The sequence below is a fragment of the Pogona vitticeps genome, chromosome 3, assembly GCF_051106095.1.
Source record: "Pogona vitticeps strain Pit_001003342236 chromosome 3, PviZW2.1, whole genome shotgun sequence".
Lineage (NCBI taxonomy): Eukaryota > Metazoa > Chordata > Lepidosauria > Squamata > Agamidae > Pogona > Pogona vitticeps.
The window spans coordinates 73,924,036-73,951,426 of record NC_135785.1 but is presented as its reverse complement, the minus strand read 5'-3'; the positions used below and the strand labels follow the sequence as shown (position 1 = coordinate 73,951,426).

The 27,391-nt window shown below is 38.5% G+C and overlaps 2 protein-coding genes across 7 annotated transcripts in view; one reads left to right on the top strand and one right to left on the bottom strand.

The window, feature by feature from the left end:
* Positions 1–27,391, bottom strand: part of DOCK1 (dedicator of cytokinesis 1) — a 489,282-nt gene that overhangs the window by 292,865 nt on the left and 169,026 nt on the right. The gene's annotated exons all lie outside the window — the stretch shown is intronic.
* INSYN2A (inhibitory synaptic factor 2A) overlaps positions 1–27,391 on the top strand; it is a 70,105-nt gene that overhangs the window by 31,044 nt on the left and 11,670 nt on the right. For 2 of the 4 annotated variants that reach the window (XM_078391204.1, XM_020791493.3), the window contains 2 exons: positions 2,467–2,559; positions 22,677–22,748. In XM_078391204.1, the coding sequence (XP_078247330.1) occupies positions 2,467–2,559; positions 22,677–22,748 (165 nt within the window). The remainder of the gene's footprint in view (positions 1–2,466; positions 2,560–22,676; positions 22,749–27,391) is intronic. The other 2 variants (XM_078391205.1, XM_020791495.3) reach the window with 1 other exon arrangement.

The following is a 27,391-nucleotide window of genomic DNA, read 5'->3' as shown; positions in this document are numbered from 1 at the left end:
ATCACTATTCCTCCTCTAGTGGCAGCACATGATTTTCTTCTTAGAAAAAGAACCTGTGACTATTTTCCTCTCCTTCACTGCTGCACTCCTCATATTGGGATGTCTTACCCTCCTCATTGTCCTGTGGTGATGCACAGTTTCTTCTGTCTAAACATTCTTCTCTTCCTTTCCACTCCTGCCCTATTACTGAGGTGATGAGTGTCCCACCCTGATTCTTTCATTCCCTCCTGGTGTGGTGCTCAGAAAAAAAGAGGTTTTTTTCCCCCTCCAGTAAAAGCTGGTATCTTTTTCTTCTCAGTGCTGTTTGGCAAAGAGTAAAGAGGTAGTTTGTTGAAAGAAAGGAAGGTCAGTTTCCTTTTAGAATTAAGAAACGGAGAGAAAGAGCAATTTACAGGTAAATATAATGAAGTATGAGAAGAGAAAGCACAAGGCATATATAGCATTAGCAACAGGAAAGGAAGAGGAAGAAATTTGTATGCCACTATTACCACACTATCTTGTCTAGACTCTGCTGAAGAAAGAAAATGTGGTGCCAAATGCAGGACATTATAGCCCAAAACAAGATTTTCACCATGTTAGTCTCTGCCCTCACCACCATCTTTCAGCTTCTGTCCACGTGTCCTCAGTCCCCAGATTTAGCAGTACAGTGGAACCTCTACTTAAGAAATTAATCCATATTGGAATGGTGTTCTTAAATTGAAATGTTCTTAAGTTGAAGCAAAATTTCCCATAGGAATGCATTGAAAACCAATTAATCCGTTCTGGCTGTTTTTGGTTCTTAGGTCGAGGAGCGGTTTGTAGCCGATTAATCTGTCCTCTGCCACTAGGGAGAGAACATTTTTTTAAACCTAAGATTAGCTAAGGTTTTTTTTTCCGTTCTTATCTTGGAGTTCCCTTCTCAAGTAGAAGCACAATTTAGCAAATGGAGCTGTTCTTAAGTTAGATCGTTCTTAAGTAGGGACGTTCTTAAGTAGAGGTTCCACTGTATTCACAATGCATTCATCTGTTTCTTGGACTTTAAGATTATTTGAATCCTCAAGTTCCTTGCAAAGGATACTGAAACTTTGAGATATTTCTGATCTTAAGGAACATAGCAAGCTGTTTATCAATAGCATTCAGCACAGTCTGTCTTTAAAAGTAAAAAGATTTCAACATTAAAAAAAAGAAATCTAGAATTCTATTGTAACTATTAGGATTTGTCACAAAGTTTTAGTCTGTATTTCCAAACAATGGAACAGGCAACCTTGACAATACAGAAGACTCAAATATTATGATAAATTGACTGACGTGTAAAAATCAAATGATCTGTAATCATCATTTTCCACACAATAGAGAAAGCAGTAATTTCCTTTATACCACACAGAGTAACAGCAAAAATGCTGCGCAGGAGGGGGAATGTGGTTGTATTATTGGGTACCAGGAATTTTTTAGTTTATTCCAATTAACTGAAAGGCATTAATCTTGAAATTATCATGAATACTTTCTTTGTATGGGAGCAATTGCATAAAACTGTTACATAGCAGATCATATTAAGATACCTGTAGATATAATCAAGATTACAGTTCTAAACTCATCAATCTCTGGTTTGCTAAAGTCACTGGTTAAATGAAGGATAAACAAACCTTTTTATATTTACTGTATTAGGTGCACTCTGTGGGATAGTTAATTCACTTTGTTTTCACCACTGGCTAAATAACCAAAGAACAAAGCCATAATTATTTGCTGTACAGTATATATTACTGCAACCAAGTGACGAAGACAGCCATTTAAAGATTAAATACATAGGATCTGAAATGTGGGGAAGACAAATATTTATTTGTGTAACTATGGGGAAAAAGAAAAGAACCTGTACTTTATCACTTGGTGTGGTGTCGTTTTTATACATATGCATACATTTCGGTCTAGTAACAAGAAAGTGACCCCCTAGGTTAAGTTAAACCATGTATGCAATCAGGGCTCAGATTGCTGCAGCCCAAGTCACGCCACTGAAAACATGTCTTCTTGCTGGTCCTTATTCTGTGTGCATTAAGAAACTGAGTAGGGATCATTCTAGCTACCTGACTGGAGTCAAATCCATGTTCTTGTCATAATGGTTAAAGACTTCATTGGGGGATGGGATGTAGCTCAAAAACATCAGACTCTGATTCTGCAGACGAGGGAAGCACTTTCAATTCAGCTGCTCTGCAATATGCATAGACTGTCTCTTTCTTGCACATTTCCTTGCAAACTTTATAGCACTGATTTAACATTATAAAAAAAACTATCAGCTGAAATAGCTCTTATCTAGTTAGTAATACTTCTGTGAAGGGGGACGGGAAGTACAGCAAAATATCTGTGAAAAATATCACGTGGGTCTGCAAAAATTAAATTGCTGCTCACTCTGTCCAGGTTTTTTTTCCATGCAAAATCCACATGGATTTTGAAATTTATTCCCTACATAATTTTTTCACATGTATTCTTTCACAGATATTGTTCCATGGGGAAAAACCTTATGTCGAAATCGGACCTTGACTATGTAATGAAAGCTTCTTCTCATTTGTTGAGACTTGACCCATTAAAGTAAGTCTTCTGTTATTAGTGCAACTGCACTGTTGTAAATAAGTTATAAACTATTTTAGTCTAGTTCAGGTAATAGAAAAAGTAGTAGGAGATTATGTCTGAATTTACCACTGCTTATATAATGTAAGGGTGTCTCTAAACAAGTGAAATATGGGAGCAGAATGCAATCATTGTTAGGAAATCTTAGAAAACTAGTGTAGCCAATGAATTTTACATACAGTTCAACAGATCTGAGTTACTAAGCTCCACTGTGGCTCCTTTCAGAATACTGCCCCTCCCATCACACCGTGATTAAAGGCTTAAGCAAAGCTGCCTTGCAGTGATACCATCATATGCATGTGCAAAAGTCCTTTAGCTGAATTGAATTGACTAGATTATCTGTGTTCTCTAAGACAGTTACAAACAGGAAGAAACCAGTTCAGACAAAGAAGGAACAGACTTTGCATAAGAAGTATAATTTCTATAATGTGACTTAGCCTTCAATATCCTAAATGTATGTACCCAAGACATCTTACATAGTTTGGATTTATCATGTTTCATTCCACAAATACCTTCTTGATATTGACAGAGCCCACTATTCAGATAATTACTGGTAGTCATTATGTGTTTGGAAGAGGACTGGTCTTGACAGAGAACCCAAAATACTCAGATAAACTATTCCTTCACTCTCACTCTTTCTCTGCAGACAGTCAGAAGCTACCAAAGTATATTGGATTTTTTAAAAAAACATCTGGTTAATATATATGGGATATTGTGCTTCTGTATCCACTGGTAGAAAACATTCTTAAAGAAACCAATAAAATACTGTTCTTTTACAGCATACTAGTCATTTTCCACATGAAATCCTAATGAGCTGCCCCATGCATACCCCAGTATTTTTTCTCATGACACATCTTCAAGACATCCACATTCTTGACAACACTATGCTAAACTACTGCTGTGCTCTTTTAAACTGTATCAGAGATTATCATTCAGAGATCTCTGCTGTGCTGCCTAAGGAACCAGATCACTCCTGTCAGTCCTATGTGAAGGTGGTCCACCAAAAGAACTCACTACAGCCCAGTTGGAAAGGACCATTAAAATGTGCTGATTATGCAGTAGAGCGCCAAGGACACCAGGATTCTACCTGCTTATCTCTTTTGAATAGTAGTCAGCACAAGAGGGTGTCCTGTAGACCAGGGGTCCCCAACCCCTGATCCATGGCCCAATGCTGGTCCTTGGCCGGACTGGGCTATAGAGATAGATCTCACAGCCCCCCCCCCACATGCACTCTGCTCCAACCAAATGCCCACCACCACAGCCCCTTGTGTGTGAATGTCCACACGGACCCTGTCGCCCGCCCCACCGGTCTGCGGTGTCCAAACGGTTGGGGACCACTGTTGTAAACCATCTTCACTGCTGCCATGGCTGTTGTCAACATTCAGGCTGCCATTTTTATGTGAAGTTTGGCATCCTTTTTTTCTGATGGCCACACTGGCACAATACAGGTATTGCGCAGCAATATTGGACCATTTCCTGGTATTCTGAATAGTGTATACAATATTACACATGTATAAACCAGAGGTTTTTTGAAGAATTGAATTTCCTGTCTTTTTAAAACAGAAGTTTCAGTATCCATAAACTACTCACAAATTCCAACAGAAACTTTCCTCATGTAGAACGAGTTGTAGAGAATCCCAGAAAATGATCATATGATCTATAATATGGTTGCTGGGGGAGAGCAGAACCAAGAATAGCTGCAGTCCCTCTGTGCTAAAACATTGAATGGCTGTTTTGAACTTAATGAAATGGTGAAGCAAAAGTGTGAGTGAATACTACACATACAACAGAAAAACATATACACATTTTAATCTCTCAGGTAAACTACTGTTATGCCAGCTCTGCAGAATGCAGACTAGAAAGCTATCTTCTAGTTTCCAAACCCTTGCTTTGCAAACATGTTGCTCACAAGTTTTCAAAAAGATGCCTCCTCCTTTGGAAATAGAAAAAGGGGAGGCTGAGAGTTAGTACAGACTGTCACTTGACACCAAGGTCAAAATCATCTATAGTATGTAAAAGGTGGATAGTGAAGAAAGACAGGGGCAGGCTCAACTCATTTGAAATGTAGTGTTGGAGGTAACCCTTACAGATACCACAGAGCAACAGAAAACTAAGTACAGTGGTGCCTCGCCACACGAATTTAATTCGTTCCACGGTTAATGTTGCCTTGCAAAAAAAATTTTTTATTTATTTATTTATTTATTTATTTATTTATTTATTTATTTATTTATTTATTGCATTTATATGCCGCCCATCTAGACATAGTCTACTCTAAATTCATCTTGCAAAACGTGTTTTCCATAGGAATGCACTGAAATCTAATTAATGCGTTCCTATGGGCAAAAAAAAGTCAGAACAAAGTCAAATTTGGTTTACAAAGGTTTCATTAAGAGCTCTTTAAAGCCATACATATAGTGCAGATGATTTAAAAAATTTCATTCAAAAAACTTTAACTTTTTAAACATCACAGAAAAACATTTAAAACTCAGCAAACATGAGGCAGGAACAAAAAAAACGGAAAACATTCATCTTGCGAAGCATGGCCATAGGAACATTTGTCTTGTGAGTCATCAACCCCATTGCCAAAACCATTTGTCTTGCACATTTTTTGTCCTGCGAGGCATTTGTCTTATGAGGCACCACTGTAATCAAGCCAAACCTGAATCTTCACAAAAATAAAAAATAAAAAATGAGTAAGTTAATCCTATCCTACTTTGCACATAGGAAACACAGTATTTTGGGAAAAGTGGTTTGAGAGGGGAAGAAAGAAAAGAGGAAGACCTAGCATGAATGTATATAATGTTTCATTTCACAAAACCTACAGTATGCATGCCAAGTCTTATAACAAAACAACAGGTTTTCTTTCTTTCTTCCTTTCTTTTTTCATTTTGAAAGGCCTTTTGAGGATGAATATTTTAGCTCTGCAGCACCTTTCTTTCTATTTTTTTTTTTAAAAAACAGTTGGGGTCAAACATTCGCTTTCAAGATACACAATATTGATATTTTCAATTTATATGAAGTATTTTAAATTTGGGGATATTTAGGATCACCTATTTCTGAATGAGAAGTGTATGTGGGTCCGATAGCAATTTTATATATATTTTTAATTGTATTTTAAATGTTGAATTTTTATTCTATTTTAAATGTTGTAAGCTGCCCAGAGACCTTTGGGTAGTGTGGGCGGCATATAAATAAAATAAAATAAAATAAATAAATAAATAAATAAATAAATAAAGTTTTAAAAAATCATAATTTGAAAATTGTTTGCCAAAAGCTCCCCAAAACTGGCATAAGAGCATGAGCAGACCATCTGCTACAACTATGCCAAATTTGGTGCTAATCTGAAACCCAGTTTAAAAATTAAAATTTTTGCTTGGTCTGCCCTCATTTTTAGATTTACCTCATAGAATGTTGATTTCTTCTGCTAGCACAAGAATAACCCAGGCAAATCCAGTCCCACACTCTCAGTGGGTGTGTTATTCTCAACTAGATTCTAGGCTAAGAATTCTCACAAAAGAAAATTGCTCAAATGCATATTCATGTATATGAAAGTAGAATTTTTACTACAGTTACAAAAAATTACATAATCATTTATGAGCAATGTACTGTCTATAGCAACTATGAATCTAGCCTGTATTGTTTTAGATTCCTTTTTTTGCCTATGGCTTCACCTGCCTTTATTTGGTTTCACTAAAATGAATATGGAGCTCACAGTCACGTACTTAAGAGTATGGTTTCCCCACCCCTCACCATATAGTACAGCCATGATTCTGTGATGTATTGTTATACATTTTTCTTAAATGTGCATATGCTAAAATGGCTTAAGAGCCTGCAAGGACTCACTGTTCTGCAGTAAATTTGGAAATCTATTTTGATATCTCCTCCTTGCAAAGGCAAAATAATCCCTGCATTCTGTTGGTAATTTCTTTGAAAGTCCTTTCGGGCATGTTCTCCTTTTTGTTGTCATAACAAACTTCTGTTCTCAAAGGTCTAAGTGTTTCTCACTATTTTCTGTGATTTGCCTACCACAGTGGTTTTATTTTAATTTTGTAATTACACCTAAAAGAAAATACTTCAGTTGTTAACAAAAAAATATTCCTGCTGAAAATTATAATTACTGATTCAATTTTGAATGTATTACTAGCATTATTTTGTATTTTTCTGAGATGAATCATGAAAATTCCAGAGCCCTTTCGTTGCCTGTAAAACCTCAAATTTTATGGCTCCTTACCTCACCAAGCCAAAGCTGATTTTCTATATCCAAATAACGCGGAATTGATACCTCAACTTCATAGAATTACAGCGTAGGAGTGAGCTATACACATTCATAACATGTATATTACAGAATCAAGAATCCTGTTATAATATACTATAATTTTATAGTCCAGACCAGAGCTGAAAAAGATTACTTTTCCAAAAAGGTAACTTTCCCAGCTGTTAATGCAGAACAGTGTACTAAAAACAGAGTGTAGGTGCTTCGTGCTTCGTGCCATTGATCTTTCTGCAGTTCAAAAATTAATTCAATTAAAAATTAGTTACAATTTGGCTGAAACAGACCATCATTACCACAGGGAACCATACACAAGTTCACTACTCAGTTTGGGAACGGGCAGAACTACTATAGGGAATACAGTAACCTAAGCAAGGGATAAAGATGAACACAAAGGGTGAAGACATCCCAACGAATTTCTTCCCAAAGAAAAACAGGAACTTGCATAAGTGAAAAATTCTATGACAATACCTATGTATCCTCAGAACTAGTTAGGGAATTAAATTGAATCATTTGTCAACTGTAGCAGACACTTTGAATCAGTTGGGTTTACTTAAGTGTTGATTTACTAATACAGTGGTGCCCCGTATAGCGAGGTTAATCCGTTCCGGATTAACCTTCGCTATACGAAAACATCGCTGTGTGGGTAAGGAAAGCCTATTGGAACGCATTAAACTTAGTTTAATGCGTTCCAATAAACGTGCAAACTTACCCCTCTAGCGATGTTTTCGCGTCCGGCGGCCATTTTGGAGCCGCCGATCAGCTGATCGGCGGCTCCAAAATGGCCGCCGGATGACCCGAAATGGCCCCTATCAGTGTTTTCGCGCCCTCCGTAAGCAAGGGGAGGGCGCGAAAACACTGATAGGGGCCATTTCGGGTCATCCGGCAGCCATTTTGGAGCCGCCGATCAGCTGTTCGGCGGCTCCAAAATGGCCGCCGGAGCCCCAATCGTCGCAAAGCGAGTGCGGCGATTGGGGCAGATCCGTATAGTGATCCCCAAAAAGGGATCGCTATACGGATTCTTCGTTAAATGGTGCGCTCGTTAAGCGAGGCACCACTGTACCTCTAAATTCAGTGATTGTAGTTCAAACTCAAAACTACCTATTTGTGTTCTCTACTCCACCACTCTTCAGCTTAGTTCTAGAAATTTTGAACATTCTCGACCTAGACAACATGAATATTCTGTATCATTAGTTGTTGGAGACAAGGAAGGCTTTTTCCTGATAGCACTTTCAGCAAAACACTATTGCGATATTTATTTAGTGCGTGCTTGCTTGCTTGCTTGCTTGGTTGCATTCAGCAACAACAGTTTGGGTTTGTCATTTGTGCTACCAATTTTGCTTGAAGATCAAATTGTCATTTGGTAAATGAAATTATCATTGGTGGGTGGGTTGGTTAATGAAATAAAGAAACCAGACTACTCTTGTTTGGTTAATTGTTCTGTATACTTTTTCTTGTAGAGTTGCATTTTTGTAAAACTCTCTGAATGTTTTTGAACCACAAAGGTACAAATACCCTTACTCAAAAAATAAGTCCATACATTTCCTTTCACTCTTTGGGTTCCAGTTTTTTAACACTGAAAAAAACAAACTGATTGGTGCTTTCTCTTATGTTCACTAACTTCAGAGTAAGCCTTAACTCTGCTTATCAGCAGCAACTGTAGAACAGCAAAGATTAAAAAGATCAAAACTGAGAGCCATTACTGCAAAATATAAATCAATATCAAGCTACAGGCAAAGGAAGCACCTTGAAGTAACGTGCCACTGCAGCCACAGACACTGTTGGTGGTTGTCTCCATGACTGCACTTCTCACATCAGCTGAAATCCTACTGCACTACTATGCAAAAAGGTGTAAATTTTGGAGGTGAATTGCTTTAAGTTAAGCAATCTCTATAAACATTACATGTTGCATACCAAGTTGCATGAACTGATGTGCAATTGAGATTTCTTAAATTGAGGTAATTCACCTCCAAAGCTATACCTTTTATATATCAGTCCAGTAGGATTTCAGCTTTTGTATCTGACTGCACAAGCAACAAAGACCCATAGCTCCCAAACACAGTGGTTACTTTGCATCCACAAGATTATAAATACAATTCTGGCATCTTCAGTGCAAGCATTTTAAGTAGGGATGGGAAAGAGTTTTGCCTGAGACTATGGACTACCACTGCCTCTAAGAGTACACAAGATTGGTCCAGTGGCATGACTTGTGTTGTGGTAGCTTTATATATTTGAAACCACAGAAAGCTCAAAAGTTTTGAAAAGACAACACACATAATCTGAATTAGCCCTCAGTTTCTGCTGCCCCACATAGATGAGATGACTAGAGATGGAGGGTATTCATATATGAATACTCCCGCGCGTGTGGAGATAACGATAGTCCAGCCCCATGGGGCCGGATGGTCCACTCACCAATGCACTAATGCTGTGGGGTCTGCGCTGCCGTTCTATCGTTTAGGAGATTGTGATCACTGAGCCATTCCTGGCAGGAGGCAGGACAAGCCTCTGCCAGGTCGAAGAATGATACTCGTTATCTCCACCTGTGCAGGAGTATTCGTATACGAATACCCCCCCCCATCTCTAGTCATCTCATCTGTGTGGGACAGCAGAAACTGAGGGCTAATTGAGACAGTATGTGTTGCCTTTTCAAAACTTTTAAAAGTCCCATCTCTAGAGATGACCTATCCATAACAAATGTAAAATGTGGAATAATTCGAGGCATGTATGGCTAGAGTTTTGTCCTTGTGTATGAAAGCTGGTTGCAAATATCTTCTCAGCTCTGAAGCTTAATTAATTAATGAGTGATATTGATGAATTTACTCTCTTTCTTAGCTGAACTGAACCTACACTAAAAGTTTATCAGGAGGCTGAAGGTAGAACCTGAATTTACTGATGGATGACAGTATGGAAATATGACAAATAAACAAGGCTCAGTTTCATTTTGCAGAGGTCCATCGGTAAAGAAGGAATGAATGCTAATTAAAGAGTTCCTATTTTTGATTTCAGAGGGCACACAACTGCATCTCATTGTGTGCAAATCATGCATACTCTGGAATTAAAAAAAGACCTGCAACAATTATGACTACATCTGAAAACAAATCCTTCTGATCTGAAGGCTGGTGAACTGCTGTGTGAAATTAACATGATGTAAAGGGACCGTTACTCAGAACCCCTACTGACTTCAAGTTCAGCACAGATTTGGTTTTCAGACGTTCTCATTACTGTTCTTTGGCAGTGTAATTTCTGAGTGACCTACTCTGATGAATTCATTCATATTAGTTAAGGAAGAGACATTTACAAAATGGGTCAGTTTGGCTTTCAACCATACACTAGTAAAAGGTTTAATGATGGGACTCTAAAATAGAATATCACTTATTAAGTAAATGAGCAGTCTTTTGTTTGAGATTGGTGAAGCAACCCTCTAATTATGGAATTAAAAAAGTTCTCTCTCTCTGTTTGTGTGGGGGGGTTGTGTGTGTTTCCTTAATAAGTGTATACAGGATCAGCCAAATGACTACATATTTTTACTTTTACAAACGTTTGATAAGAAATTCTTGGGGGTTAGATTTATTTCATGGAACTTCACTTGAATAGTTTTATTTAAGCAGTTTCAAAAGTCATCCAACCCTTACCAGTTTAAGTTTTGAGATGAGAAAGCAGTTCCCTCTCTATTTCCATCGCACAGAGGGATGAATTACTGTCTTGTATGAGATTTCGCAAACAAAATTTCGATCTTGTGCCTGATCTGAACCAGTGAAAGAACCAAGGTTTTCTTGTTTGTTTATTTTTCGTCATGGAGATAACAGTACAGAAAAGCTGAGCAGGTGTAAGCTTGACGCCCACTGGTTTTTTCCCTCTCGCAGTACAATCCAGGATAACTAATGTCTAAAAGACCCCTCAAATATCATACTAGAAATCTGTTTTTCCAGGACAGGACTTCATGCCATCAGATACAAGTTCTGCTTCTGCCCAAAGCAGCAGTCATAGGAAAATTAGCAAAGAAGCTAAGTGATGCAGAGACTAGCACACTTGGTCTGGATCTAGCTTCCTTCCTGTTCTTAAAAACCAAGACATGCCAGTGAGTCAGGCCAGCTGTTCTCCAACATTCCTAGCCCTAAACAATTATACGATACAACAATGTTTGCTAAAAATTTATTTATTTTATTTGATTTTATTTATTGATTGATTTGATTTGATTTGATTTGATTTGATTTGATTTGATTTGATTTCTATCCCGCCCTTTTAGACAAAGTCATCTCACGGCCATGCTTCTTGTCTTTTATATTTTATGCTTTTAATTGTAATTTATTGTATTTGTTTTTACTGCACTTCATGATATTTGATTTATGCCCCAGTTGTATTTTTATTATTATTTGGTATATGTATTATTTTGTTATTCTGTTATTTGTTTATCAGTTGTAAACCACCCAGAGTGACCCTGGCTGCCAGATGGGCGGTTTATAAAAGAAACAAACAAACAAATTGATGATGATGATGATGATGATGATGATGATGATGATGATGATGATGATGATGGATAGATGGATGGATGGATGGGATTGGGGAGACAATCTGTCCCAGCCACAATTGGAAGGGGAAGAAATCCCAGACTTTAGGAAAGGAAAGTTCCAGGAGGTAATAAGTAACATGTCTTCCTGTTCGTAATGGATGATTTCTGTTCAAAAATCCTAGGTGTGAAGTGTAATGAAAGTTTTTTTTTTTAAGCATCTTAAACCTTATGTGGTGTTATTCCTTTGCTGGTTCAGAAGCATTTTCCTTAATGTCACCTGCAAGTTAACTGTGCCAGCAGGGATGTAGTAGTAGCTAGTCCATAAGCCGAAGAGTTCTTTGTCCTAACACCACTACAAAGGAAAAAAAGTTGTATAGCATCTACCAGCAGATTCATGTCATGTCAAAAAAAAACTTTGTTACTAAACAGGCATCTACTCTGAGCAGCAGAAAATATTATGGCAAGCTAACATTTAAAATCATGGCCAGTTCTCAGAATCCCAAACCATTTGTGACGCTAGCAGCTTTTTCAGTAAAATTGATCTGTGGTACTAGCTGTGTGGCATACTTTATTATCATTTAACGTTTCTGCAGAAAAGTGATTGCACATCAGCAGTGCTTAATAGACAGTATCTGCAATTTAGTTCATAGTGGTTTATCCATCATCGGGGATCCATGTTAACAAAATTGCAAAGCAAATTTAATGTATGCTAACACTATATATAGAAAAACAAAGCTCAGCATTTGTGGATTAGTTTTGCCATGCCAGTATCCTTGTTTCTTTATCACCAGACCCTTCTTAGTGCTGTTGGCTCTTCTTTCCTTTACTGTGGATAGTGAGGATCTGAATTGTGTATTTTTCACTTTCGTTGCAGTACTGGATGATGCAGGCACTAATAGAGTAATACAGTTCTCATGTTTTGCCAAAAAGAGTAAGCATGTTAGGTTTTGATAAGATAGATTTCATCTATATCTTTTGGTTTATCTTTAACATAATAATAATCCAAGACTGAAACCAGTATTTCTCCTGTACACTCAAATTAATGTAATTGTTATAGCCAAATCAATTTTAATATTTTGTTTTTAATTATGTAAGCCTCTTTGGATCCTTTTTGAGGAGAAAGGTGCGGTAAAAATGTTTTAAATAAATAATGTTTATTGTGAATGTACCCTATAATTCTAAAACCAACTGTTTAGAATACATGACTGTTTAGAATATGTTTTGAAACATGTCACTGTTTGACTTCACCCAACCTAGGAAATACCTTCCAATTCAAAAATTCCAGGGCGTACAGTGTATGGGTAATAAAACTACAGGGTTCATTTTAGTAGAAAGAATGGCTTTGCCTATTCAGTATGAAGCAGAAGTCACAGTTCTGCTGAATTGAATGGAGACACAAGCATGCTTAGAAGCTCTGCATATGCAATGCATTGAACACAGGGCTCTTATTTTGAAGTAACAGATATTTGCAGGGGACACAACATTTTAAACATCTTTCAAATAAATAATTTTCCCCCAGAATTAGTGTGCAAATGTTTGTCTTGGTCCAAATATTTGGGGCCTGTAATCACACACACACACCAAAAATCAGATTAAAGAAATTGAGGTCATAATTGGGACTAAAAATTCATTTGTTCTCTATTAGCATACTGAAATGGAACTAAGCAAACCACTGCCCAAGGATATAAGAGCTCTTGACCCCTAAAATATACCCCACTGTAACATTTGTCAGAATCCAATTGGAACAGCTTTAATTTACATAATAACTAGGATATTATTAATTCCTGCACTCTAACTGGCTAAAGGCTATTAGCCACAGTCCATGAAGTAGAATAATCACTCACCAGTTGAGAGCTAATTCAGCCAGGGATTTTAACTGATATGTACATGCGAGGATTTGAGCCAGTAAAAAAGAATTTGCATAACAGTTAGGCTATTAAACTCGTCAACCTATCTGACCCTTGAAAACAAAGCAATTTATGTTTAAATTAATTTGAAAAGGGCCAAGGGTGAATCAATAAGGGTTCAATGGAATGGATAAGGAAAACCATTTCAATTTGGCTAAGACCAATTATAACGAAATTTAATGACATTGCTCAAATATTGGCTTGCAACTGAAAAGAGTACTCACAAAAATACCAGCTGTAGTTGCTGTGATGTTTGTTGGCCATAGGCTAATGCAATACAAACTTTGGAATATTTAAGGGGTGAACTAAACTGACTGTGGTGCATAGTAGTGGCCCAGTGAATTCTCATACAGAAAAATACCTCAATGAAGTGCAAGAAAGAGCTGGGATTTCTTGAAAGCAGGACTAGAGATGTATATGGTGAACATTTCCATATTTATTTCGTTTTGAGTTCCTTTGGTGGCTACCTCTTTCATTTTCTTAAATAAAATGAAAGTTCTTTCGTTTTACATGAAAGGGAAGCCTGAATTCATTCACCCATTCATGTTTTCTGGCAATCTAAAAGCCCTAAAGAACCTTTAAAAACTACTCTTGTGAAGGCAGAGGCAACAGAAAGTCAGTCTAACCTAAAACCAGGCAACAGTACATAAGAAAGAAAACTCTTGATCAGACCTATGTAGGCACTGGTTAATATTTTATTTATTTGTTTGCTTGTTTGTTTGTTATATTTAAATCCCGCCCATCTAGTTATCGAACTACTCTGGGCGGTGTACATCAGACAAAATAAACAAAATAACATCAGTATCCAAGAATAAATAATCATTCAAGATGGAAAAAGACGAAGAAGATAGATCATATAGTGCCCGGAGGGAAAGCCTTGTCACATTTCTAACAGTAGTATGCGTTTAGTTTAGTGTCATCTGATCAGCACCCACTGGGCCTGAGCAACACAAAATGAAAAAAAGGCAAGGAAGCAGCCAGCCAGGTATTAGCTGTTTGGCATTCAGAGATGCTTACTCACCAAAGCAACCAAAAAGAACACAACAACAAGAAGGAAGTGCTCCATGTTGTGCCCAGTGGACCACAACAACCACACACACCCCTCAGTGTCACAGTTATTAAGTCTAATTCTCCAATCCACAAGCACCGCACAGAATCAAGTAAATCAGTCTGCTTCAAAACCCACTGTTATATATATGTGTGTACACATTAAAGAGAATAAATGCATAGGAAATTAACAAAATAACAATTTTTAAAAATCTAATCAAACAGGGAAAGCAAACTCCACACACATAAGAAAAAAAAAGCAGCACAGGAAAAAAAAACATGTACACAGCCACTCCTCCCCAAAACCAAAAAAGGAAGGAAGCAAATAAAGGTAAAAAAACAGAAATAAAGTCCACCTTCCACAATAAACTCTATAAGATTATGGAGAGATTTCTCCATGTTGTCTTTTCTTTGAGTCCAGAAAACAGGGAGAAACAGCAAAAATATCCCAAGAACAGATGGAAAAAAAGAGGGAAAATCCAAAGAACTGGTCTCTGTGTGTGTGTCAAAATATAATCCTAAAAAGGCACATTGCCACATATTCCTGCAAATATCAAGGGGAAAAGGGAAATAAACTTCCAAGATAGTCATAGAGCAATTTGAGATAGAAGGTACCATGAGCAGAGCACACTGTGACTCCATAAGGAGTAAGGTAAAGGTCCCCTTGACATTTAGTCCTGTCTAGGGCGCGGTGCTCATCCCCATCTCCAAGGCGTAGAGCCAGTGTTTGTAGACAGTTTCCATGGTCATGTGGCCAGCGCGACTAGACACGGAACACTGTTACCTTCCTACTGTGGTGGTACCTATTTATCTACTTGCATTTACATGCTTTCAAACTGCTAGGTTGGCAGGAGCTGGGACAAGCGACGGGAGCTCACTCCATTGCATGGATTCGATCTTATGACTGCTTGGTCTTCTGACCTTGCAGCACAGAGGCTTCTGCTGTTTAAACTGCAGTTCCACCACGTCCCTTTCTATAAGGAGTAACTGAAGGAAAAAGCACTGTTAACTGAGTCCCTGGCCATTTTATAGATTCAAAATTTCTACTCTCCCCATCCTCAGACATTCTGATTAGTTCACTGCAGACAACCCTTGCAAGGTTGTTAGAGGAAAAAGGTCTGACCTGATATGGCAGATAAAGTGTGAAGGCTCACCCCAAGCAAAGGATTCTGAAATCTTAATTTCAGAAAAGATAAGAACATTTAGAAGTCAACAATAAAAATTTAAGAACAGATGATACCTGCAATCGACAATTAAGAATATAAAACAAAAAAACAAACAGCAAGCTTTCGAGGATAAAACAACTTCTTGGATATGCATCATGTTCTTGTGAGTAATTCCAATTTATATGCTGTTATTAATGTCCCAAATTCACATAGCTGATGATGTTGAAGCCAAGTTCTCTTCTTAGATGGAGACAGTGCAGTATACAAGTTGTTTTCAGCTAGTAGTTTGGAATATATGGCCCCTCTCTTAAAATAGAGGAGAGCACAGTAATCTGGGGAGGGGCGCTCCCCCTTCTCTGCCTTGAATAATTTCTTCAGAAGGTGTTATTCTTGGTTACATCTCTGCAATCAAATGCTATACCATAGGGTCAGTTAGGGAACAACTAAAGGGGCATTCAAGCTGATTTACTGACTCCCAGAGTGGCCTGCATTGATAAAGGGAGAGGGGAAAAGGTTCTGCTATCAAGCTTACAAACAATTAGAGCAGGAGAGCAGAAAGGAAGGAAGAGATCAGTCCAGGTAGAAAGCTACAAGCAGGCTTTTAACTGCAGCTTAATCTGAGCTGATCTTTTTTTGATGAACACTGTGCTTCAGTAGCAGCTGGTGTCTCCTGTTCCTTTGGCCAATGGATAGGACCAGAGTGTTCTGTCTCCTTTTTTTTTTCCTATCCCAGGGCTATAAGTAGCTAATCTTGTGGGCTTCTTGTGTGAGGAAGTGGAACTGACCTCAATGCAACTGCTCCCTCTCTGGAAGATATATGAGCCAGAGTTGTTTCTCTGACTTGTTAGCTCAACATTCACCCTTATGGTGGCCCCAGCCTAATGATGAGATGCATAATATAATCACCTTCTGTTCTCCCAGTTAAAGGCAACTAGGAATAGTTCCTTCTGTGTCTCTCTATCAAGCCTTTTTATCAGACCTCATTTATGATAGGAGAAAATCCCACCCTCTGCCCAGGAAAAAAACACATCTCAGTAGCATGTATACCATAACATGGGAAGGAGACTATAAATAACTGCAGCTGAAGAATGCTATTCTCTCAAAAGTGACACCCTCCCAAAAAAAACCTTAATTTTTTAGAATAGTTAGGAAGATTGCCTTTAATCAACAGGATGCACAAGCACATAAAAAAAAGAGGTTGAACCTGTTGCCCTAGGTCTATTTCCAAGATAAACCATTTCATTTTGAAGAACTATAGTTACGCCTGCATTATTTAGCCACAACCACACAAAGCCTCTGAGCTGAGTGCTTCAAAATTGGAGAGTATGTTATGGAATTATGCCTCGCATCCCCTGAGAAAAGCTAATTTTGGTCATGGTGGCTGCATGAATGAAATGTGGTCTTGCAAGCCTTTCAGACACACATCATGACAAGTAATCCGGGACATAACAGCTACCTCTAAAACATGCCAAATATCTGGGGAGGCAATTTCCTCTTACCTACCAGAGTACTGAACAAAAGGATTGCAACTACTTCAAACCTGCCACTAAGAATAGTCATGGTAAATATGTTTTGTAATTAATTGCTGCACTAAGGTGCTCTTTGCATTAAAGAATATTGTTTATCACTGTTAAAATAACCATTATTTATTTTTCTATCCTCTATCAACAAAGATGTTGGTTAGTTTTCTTTTTGAATCTTTTATTTTTATAACAAGTTAAGACAAATTTATTCTACACCTATAATGTGAGGGTTTGAGGGGCAGGACTTCTAATTTTTTTATTTAAATCTGTTTTTGTAATGCCAACACCATTGGGATGTATGCTTCTTATCAGTGTTGCTGGAGGTGGAAATTTAACCTGCTCATTTCCAGAACTGGTATTTAATGGTAGTTTATTAAGAGTACAGTGGTGCCTCGACTTACAAACATCCCTACTTACGACCATTGTGAGTTATGACCAGCTCCGGACACAAAATTTTGCTTGTACTTGCGACTGGAGCTTTCACTTACAAACAGAAAAAGGCAGGGAAAAAAGGTGGGAAATTCAAATTGCGAACTGTAGGTGACGATGACGCTGGTTCTTTGTAGCTCTTTCACCCCAGCAGTTAGAGTGTGCGTCGTCCTCGTCGGAGGCTTGGGACTGCCTCCTTCTGCTTCTGAGAGAGAGTGTGTGTGCGTGTTTGCAGGGAGGCTTTGGGCTGCCTTTTAAGGTGCTGTTTTCTGCTTTTTAAAAACCGTTCTGGGTGTTTTTGCAGTGTGGTTTTGAACTGGGGGTTTATGTTTCTGTGCTGTACTGGGTCTTGGGGGTTTGTTTGTTTCCTCTCCCCCAATTCCAATGGGGCTTGGGGAGTTTTGTTGCTTTTTGGAGTGTTTTTTCCCATTTCTGATGGGTCTGGGGGGGTTGTTTGTTGGTTGATTTTTCCCCCCATTTCCGATGGGTCTTGGGGGTTTCATTGCTTTTGAGGTTTTTTTCCCATTTCTGATGGTTGTGCGGGAGTTTTTTGGTTGGCTTTTTCACCCCCATTTCTGAATGGTCTTGGGGGGGTTGGTTGCTTTTTGGGTTTTTTCCCCCATTTCTGATGGGTCCTGCATGCTTCCCTTGCTTTTTCCTTTGTTTTCTTTGCATTTCCGACCTGCCCCCTTTGTTCTTTGTGCATTTCCGATCTGCTCCATTTGTTTTCTGTGCATTTCCAATGGGTCATGCACACTTGATTGCTTTTCTCCCCCCCCCCTTCAGCCGGAAGGGATTAACCACATTTCCAATGAGTCTTGCAGTGATTTTTTGTTGGTTATTTTTTTCTTCAGCCAGAACAGATTAATTGCATTTCAATGTATTCCTATGGGAAATGGTGCTTCGACTTACGCCCATTTTGAGTTACACCCATTTTCTGGAACAGATTATGGTCACAAGTGGAGGCAGCACAATATAAGGGATGGCCAATGACAAAACATTATAGTACTTGTAGTCCAAGCATGTCCAGATATTCCAAGGTTCTCTGTCTCTCCTGAATGTGACAGAAATGACTGTAGTCAGAATTAGCAAATACACTGTGCTGTACTGGTCAAGGACAAAAATGTGTCCTTTTCTACTTGACCAATACACTGTATTAAGTTGCTCTAGCCACTTTACTGCAACTAATAGAAGGTAAGAAAATCTCTGCTGGATCAGACTAAAGGCCTCTGTAGAACAGCATCTTCTTTCCTACAGTGGCCAACCTGATCTGGTTGGGAAGATCTGGGTTCTGACCTTCATTCATTGTATTGAACATAGCAGTGCAACACAGGATGCTCACACAGAATCCCCAACATCTGCAGGTAGGGCTGGGAAACAGCCCTTTCTGAAGTCCTCAAGTGCAGGAAACACTGAAATATATAAAGCAACTGTCTGACTTGGTAAAAAGCAACAACAATAATTAATGGATCTTTCCTTGAGGGCAGGGTTCCCCTTGCCCTCAAGGAGACACTCATTAGGCCCATAAGAAAGAAACTAAATTTGGAGGTGGACGACATTGGCAATTACAGGCCTGTCGCCAATGTTTCTTTCATTAGCAAAGTGGTGGAGAGAGTGGTGGCCAACCAGCTTCAGTTTCACTTGGATGAAACAAATGCCCTGGATCCATTCCAGTCGGGTTTCAGGCCGTGCCGTGGTACAGAAACAGCACTGGTGGCCCTGTTTGATGACCTATTGAGGGAGGCCAACAGGGGAAAATGTCCCTGTTGGTCCTCCTTGATATCTCAGCTACCTTTGATACCGTCGACCACGGTATCTTCCTGAGGAGGCTCTCCGAGTTGGGAATTGGTGGCCTGGCATTTGCTTGGCTCCAATCCTCCTTGGAGGACGGTCCTCAGAGAGTACAGCTTGGGGAGAGAGTTTCGGCCCTGTGGAGTCTCAATTTTGGGGTCCCGCAGAGCTCTATCATCTCCCCAATGCTGTTTAACATCTATATGAGGCCGCTGGGAGGGGTCATCAGGAGATGTGAGGCATCGTGCCATCAGTATGCTGATGACACACTGCTCTACATCTCTTTCTCTCCAACTACAGTGGATGCCATTCTGTCCCTTCAGCGCTGCTTGGAGACTGTTCTGCAATGTATGCACGAGAATGGGTTGAGGCTCAACCCGGACAAGATAGAGGTACTGAGGGTGGATGGCCCCATCATCAGCGGTTTGGGAAGCTCCCTCTCATTTGGGGGGGGGCAACTTTCACCACGAAGAGTGAGGTTCGTAGCTTGGGAATGCATCTGGAAACCCAGGTGGCGTCAGTGGTCTGCTCTGTCTATTTCTTTGGTGGATTGCCCAGCTACGTCCCTATATTGATGCTGGGGCGCTCATCACTTTAGTGCATGCACTTGTAATCTCGAGATTAGACCACTGTAATGCGCTCTACGTGGGGCTACCTTTGAGACTGATGCAGAAACTTCAAATGGGGCAGAATGTGGCGGCCAGACGTCTTAGTGGGGTGAGAAAACACCATCATATTTCTCACACTCTGGCCACATTGCACTGGCTGCCCATGCGCTTCCGTGCCAATTTTGAAGTTTTAATGATTACATATAAAGCCCTAAACAGTTTAGGACCTCGCTATCTGACGGAACGCCTTCTCCCACCAAAATCTAACCTTTATCACCTGATCGAGTCAGGAGGTGCAACTGAGGAGCCTAGCACCGAGAAAGGCCTGGAAGGAAAAAAACAAGAAACCGGGTCTTCTCGGCAGTGGCTCCTCGGTTATGGAATATCCTGCCTTCAGAGATCCGTATGGCCCCTTCGCTGGGTATTTTTAAAAAACAATTAAAAACCTGGCTATTCAGGTAGGCTTTCCCTCCGGTCACTATTTGATCTATCTTCTTTGTCTTTTTCCATCTTGAATGATTATTCTTGTATACTGATGTTATTTTAATTGTTTATTTTGTCTGATGTACGCTGCCCAGAGTAGTCAAATGACTAGATGGGTGGGATATAAATATAACAAATAAATAAATAAAGAATACATCCCACACTGTATCACATTACTCCTCACTTTCAAAAACAGATTGCTTTACCACATACAACAAAAGCAAGCACATACTGCTTCTTTATTTATCACTTCTTCCCCTTCTCTTCCTCTGCTGTCTCCCCCTGTGTCAACCTTCAGACATCAAGCTTCTTGAAGGAGAAAGCTTTCATTTGTCATCCTATGCCATATCCACATGCTTCTGGAACTGTAGAAATAATAATGTTGCATGGTTCAACTGCTGTTCAAGGAGGGAAAAAGTTGAACACCCCAAGTCTATAAAACCATTTTCTAATTATTTAAATAATGATCTTCATGTGAGGTAATCCTAGTTCTAATCTTCTCCACAATACAAATAAGAGATAAAATGTAATACAAATAAGGATGAAGAATATTAAGCCTTTCTTTAGTATTGTTCTGGACCATAGTGGTTCTGACATCACATCACATGATAAACAATACATTCTTCCATGTTTGTTGTTTAACCCTAAATAAAGCCCTGCTTAATTAAATTAGATTGTTTCTAGGTAAATGGATAGGTTGCAAATTGAATAACACTGATATTCTTTGGTTGTGTAAACACAGCATGTATATCTCTAGCATTTGTAACAATCAGCATCATGTTTCTTCAGCACCTAACAGTTCTGTGTGCCCCCACACACACAACCATGCTCATACATACTGCACAAGTGATTACAGGCAGACATGAAGTTTGAATTGGCAAACCTACAAATGATACATTGACCAGCAATCCTAGATTATTACAGAAAGGATAAAGTGGGTTTTCAGATGTTTAAAACAATGAATTGAGGATGATATTTATTTACGGAGATGTTGTCATCAAATCTTGCCACAACTCAGAGTCAGCATTCCCTTCTCCAGCCATTTCCTGTCCCAATATGTACCTAAAATATCCTCACTCCTCCACCGCGGGGGGACTGCTTTCATATTGTCATTAGTTCCCATTGAGCTGGTATCTGATCTGTATCATCTTCAGTACAAAATTAGCATTTAGAGAGGTGTTTCTAGATGGACTGGTTATTAAGAGGTGTTTATATGAAGTTGCGCTTTTGCCAAACATGTCATTATTTATCTAAAATTATAATAAAATAGACAAAAACAAAAAAAGGTTAGAACCAAGGTCAAAAGAAGATAATATGAACCGTTACTTGAACTGTAATATGTTCCATTTCAATTTATATGATAAACTGTTGATTCTTCTGGTTGTTGATATTCAAGTACTTTTCCCATTCATTTCAGAATAAAATGAAAGACCAATTAGGAAGGCAGAACAGACTTATAAAAACTGGATTTACAAAATTGTTATATTTGAGCAATCAGACTACTTTTAAAGATAATTTCTCCCAAAATAGGGCCCAAAAATATTTTGTTCACTGACACAGAATATCTCCTTGCACTGCATTAATACTGAGGTAAAGGTAAAGGTCCCACTTGAGATTTCATCCAGTCGTGTCCAACTCTAGGGGGTGGTGCTCATCCCTGTTTCAAAACCGTAGAGCCAGCATTTGTTCGTAGCCAATTTCCATGGTCACGTGACCAGCGCGAATAGACACGGAACACCATTACCTTCCCACCGTGGTGGTACTTACTTATCTATTCGCATTTTTTACATGCTTTCAAACTACTAGATTGGCTTAAGTATTAATATTTCCCCAGTTATACAAGTAACTAGTGCCTCTCCCATGGTCCAAGTGTAAATGTCCATTGCAAAGAGAGGGAGATTAAAAGAAACATGAGGGTGAGTTCAGTGGGAATATAGGAAACCTGCCTAGACCTTCTATCTTTGCAGTATCTTTTCCTGATACCAAGACAAATGAGTAGGTGGCTAATACATCGCCAACCCTGCTAGTAAAAGACTGCTAACAAACAGTTGCTGTTCCTCATGGCAATTAGAATGCTGATCTGATGTGATAAACATTGCACATCCTTTGGAAGCAACAAAGTAAAAAGAGTGGATGACAAGTGCAGTCATCTAAATATTTACCATATTGGACCTTGTGTTTGTTTGTCTTTGGATGTCAACGTTCACAAATGTCTTCCTCTTCAAAGAGCACATGGTAAAACTGATCCACAGTAAATAGGGAAATAAAATGTTGGTTATTCTGGAAAATGAAAGCAAACCAAAGAAAAGCAAATACTTTTAATCACATGTACTTATCTTTGCAGGCTTTCATATCGGACTGGTCAAGACACATCTAACTGTGACACTTGCAGGAACAGTGCATGTATAATCTATAGGTAGGTTAATAATTCTCATCTTTCTACTTTTAAAACGGTATAAGTGATTTTATTCTCTAGTGGACAATGGAATGCAAGTCACTGTTTTAAATTGGTATTTCAGCACGAACACACACAAAGGCAAGGAAATTAATGTTTATTGTACTATAAAATCCAATTTATAGAATATTTCAAATACTAGAGGAAAGAGAAATGATATTAGGTTGCTGTTGTGTATGCTGAACTTCTCCTATGTAGAATTCAGTGAGAAAGCACAGATATCAATATGCCAAGGATTTTATTAATTTTTTTAAAAGAAGTGTTTTTTGAGCCTTAAAGTGATAGTAACAAATAGGAAGACAAAGTGAGCAATTTCCAGTAAAATGTTAGAGATGTGTGACACATAATATTATTAGAGCATAAAGATTACTTCCCTGTAGACAGAGTATATACTCAGCTGAAGTTAAGATACATATTTTACTTCACACTATTGGAAAACATGGTCAAATATAGGCCTCTACAAGAAATAATTAATTAAGTAAACTTGTACTAAGTAGGCTTCAGAACAGAGGGTTTTTTTTTCCAATTTCAAATCTTGTGCTGTTTGTACAATCCATCAAACATAAATTGGTGCACTATTGATTCAGTTACAGGAAGCCTAGTGCTATCTAATTTGTTCTCTTGTATAATGTAAGTCATTCAAGAAATGAGGTACTCTAGTAAGTTCTTAGGGGCTGATATGGCTTCAAAGGTTTTGCTTCACATCTTAACTGTACTGTCTTTAGTTGAAAATTGCAGGGGGGAAAAAGATGCATCGTTTTCTGTAAACAAGCAATTATGTTTTGCTAAAAATGTATCCTTACATTAAGTATTTTGTGTCTTATTTTATAAGAATGTAAACAGAAGTAATATAACTGCAGAAATTCTACTCGGACTTTTGGAATACACACGCGCATGCACACATACAATGTAAAAATGTAGTGCCACCCTGTTTGTACAGCATTTCCAATATACAGTACCCCATTCTAGTAGTTGTGGGAGGTTTTTACCCACCATGAAGTATATTGTTATTTATTAATCTGCTTAATAATATGCCACTTCTAGTTATGCAAGTGAAGTTGAGAATAATACTCCTATTTCCCAGTGTCGAATACTTCATAATTGGTATTTCATACTCCTGCATCAGATTGCTGTATTTGTAGTCCTTCCTTTTGGAGTTACTCAAATTTAATCCTTTATATTCAAACCTATTTATCCATTATTGATTCCTTTAAGTAGTTAGTTAGTCAAATATTGAATACTTTAATTGGGAAAAGTATCCTGTAATAGCGTAAACTGGAAGAGGCAGTTTTCAATAAGCATGGAGGGTTTATTTTATTCAAAATATGCAATTCATGCAATTCCCTACTTGCAGTTTGAAATGATAAACTGTAGTTTCATCAGAGTTCATGTGGTTTAGGGCTAACTCCTATTTCAGACTTCTGAAAATAAGCCCAATACCTCCTGCCATGTAAATGCTACACAAAGCTAAGATCTGTTTATAATAATTTGATATTGTAGTACTGTTGTGTTGTTTCTCAGCTTTCCTCAACAATTTTGTAATAATACAGCTTCTCTACTAGCGATTTGGTTACATGTAGGTTCAGTTATTAGTCAGGAGCTCATCAAGCAAAGGAGCTTTGAGTTGACAGGGTACTAGCTAATATTATTCTAGTTCTCTATCCCAGTGATGGAGTCTATTGCATGTAAACATACACAAACATATCTACAGTGGTGCCTCGCTTTACGATTGCCCCGTTTAACGAAACCGCATTACGATGAACAATGATGTTTCCTATGGGGGAATTTCACTTTGCGATGATCGGTTCTCTGCTTCGGGAACCGATTCTTCGCAAAATGATGATTTTCCAACAGCTGATTGGAGGTTTCAAAATGGCCGCTTGGTAAACAAAATGGCCCCCCACTGTTTTTTGGGATGGATTCCTCGCTGCATAGGCAGTAAAAATGGCTGCCCTATGGGGGATCTTCGCTGGACAGTGAGTTTACAGCCCTTTGGAACACATTAAACAGGTTTTATTGCGTTTCAATGGGCTTTTTCTTTTCGCATTATGACATTTTCATTCTACAGCGATTTTGCTGGAACGAATTAACGTCGTAATGCAAGGCATCACTGTATATAAAGCATAGCAGATATACACAGTATATTGACAAGTACATGTCTGAGCAACTATCGTGGTTAAGAAGGAAACACGAAAGTGCATCCTAACTGGGTGTGGTCCACAAAAGCTCATCCCAGATAAATCACGTTGTTCTTGTTCAACAGCTATCTTCCAAACATTACTTCTAAAGACTACTGGTTCCTTATGCCTCCCTTCCTCCCTGTAGCAGCACAAAAAACTAGCAGTTTAAAAGAAGGATATTCATGCAGTAGAAGGAGAAGGCTTGAAACCCAGCAAGAAGGAATTATGGCCTGTCCCAAATGGACAGATAGGAAAGGTCAACCAGACTCTGGCAGTGAAAGTGGTTGGATGGAAGAAAGGAAATGGGACTCTGATTAAAACTTGCTTTGAACCAAGGCAACAAAGTGAGAAGCACTCAATAATAATGAGCTTTAACGGCTCCGTATAAACTCAGGAACATAATCACAGGGCAGAGGTAGCATGTGCTTAGCTATCTCATTTAAATGAGCCCCTTTTAAACTGGTTTTAAGTGAATTAGAAAAAGCAGCCTTACAGCAATAAATCTGTTGCCCTCCTGACTAAGCATCTGCATCCACTAATGTCAAGTACAGCATAACTGAGAAAGTGAAATGTAAAAATGATTAAATGTAATTAATTTTTTTCCACGATGATATTCGTAGAATATTAATGTAGCATGACACAGTAGCTGAAGTGTAATTAAACTTCATCATGGCATGGAAAACGAAGATTTCAAACATTTTAAATCACTGGGAGTCCTTTTGTTTATCAAAATTTCTCACTTGCAAATATAAATCAATACTGATTAATTTTTAAACTCTATTTTTATATGTACACTTAAGCTCTCATCTTGTCCCACTACTCTAGCTTCTGCCCATATTTCAACTAACCCTGCTACTGGTACACAATATAGAAGAGAGATTGGGGGCTTATGTTTCTCAAACAGCACCTCCTTTGGCCCCGCTTTAGTTTCTGATTTTAGGGGTAGGAGGTCTCCTCAGCAAAAGAAAAGTGAAGATGTGTCCCAAACTCTGGGCATCCTATTGACATATTGCTGAATCCCAGCCTCCACATTTTCTGGCTAATCTCTTCTAGATATGGTTCTAAAATAAATTCCAAAAATCTTAATGATACATGGATGCACAAGTAGAGATAGCTAAAAAGTAAAGCACTCAGCACAAGAGACCATGGGAATGGGGCCTCTGCAGAGTGAGTGCCCATCCAGGTGCCACTCTCTATATTTCATCTTACCCAATGATGAAATGGGTATATGCCTGCTCCCCTTTCATCAGTATAATTTTATGCATTTTGCTATATTACTGGAAAGGGCTGTATAGTAGTATGAATATATTTCAAGGTTATTTGCTTTTCTTCCAAAGAGCCTTAAATCCCACCTCACCCCAGTTGCATGGACGACTACCTCTGAAACGGAAACGAGGTCCACAAAAGCATTAGGGGTGCATTTCATGGGGTGGTGTGGACAGTCAACAATGCTACTACACTAGCCTAAGCAGAAACTCGGATGCTACTGGCAGTGTTCACAATCCCTACAGTTCAACCAAGAGTCCAAAACGTACAAGTGGAGAGGGGATACAGACAGCGCCATATGCATAGCATTTATTAAGACAAAGCAGTCTTTCTGACTGAGTAGGGATTTGAACTAAGAGTTCACCGTATCCTTTCCAAATGTCTTCTCCAGTTAACTCTCTCCACAATTTAAAGCCCATAAAAGCCTGTTGACATACACAAAAGAAAGCAATGGAAATTAGATCACACAGACTAGTCACTTCTAGAAAAACATCTGTTCCAAGTTTCTCGCAATAAGACACTGTGTTACCTGTCTCTAATGCATATCACCAAGAGGATATGAGTAGATGCACTGACTTATGAGTATGTTAACACAGATTATAGAACAGATCAATACTATCAACCCCCCACCTCTGTAATTCAAGGTGCTCTAAACCACTGGTTTTTAACCTTGGGTTACTCAGGAGTTTTGGACTGCAACTCCCAGAAGCCTTCACCACCAGCTGTGCTGACTGGGGTTTCTGGGAGCTGCAGTTCAAAAACACCTGAGTAACAAAGGTTAAGAACCACTGCTCTAAACCTCATTAGTAACTAGCCAAATCTTTACAACAATTCAAAACAAAAACAAAAAAACACCATGAAAATTCTTGTACACTGAAATAGCAATTCTTTTCAATATACTGATTTTAGAAAATGGATAGGACCCCTAAAATTTGGATATAATGGTTGTAACAAAATTATTCTTTTTCTTCATTATCCATGTTCAAGCAGAAAATATCCGTCCCATTAATACAAAGATTACAAAATAGAAGTGAAGTACACCTTCCACTCCAAATGGACTGTATTTTGTAAAACAGCACAGCAGGTCTATCAGCAAATGAGATTACAGTACTGTTATGTTAGCATTATGAAGGCAGAGCTGCAAACTCAGATATTTCT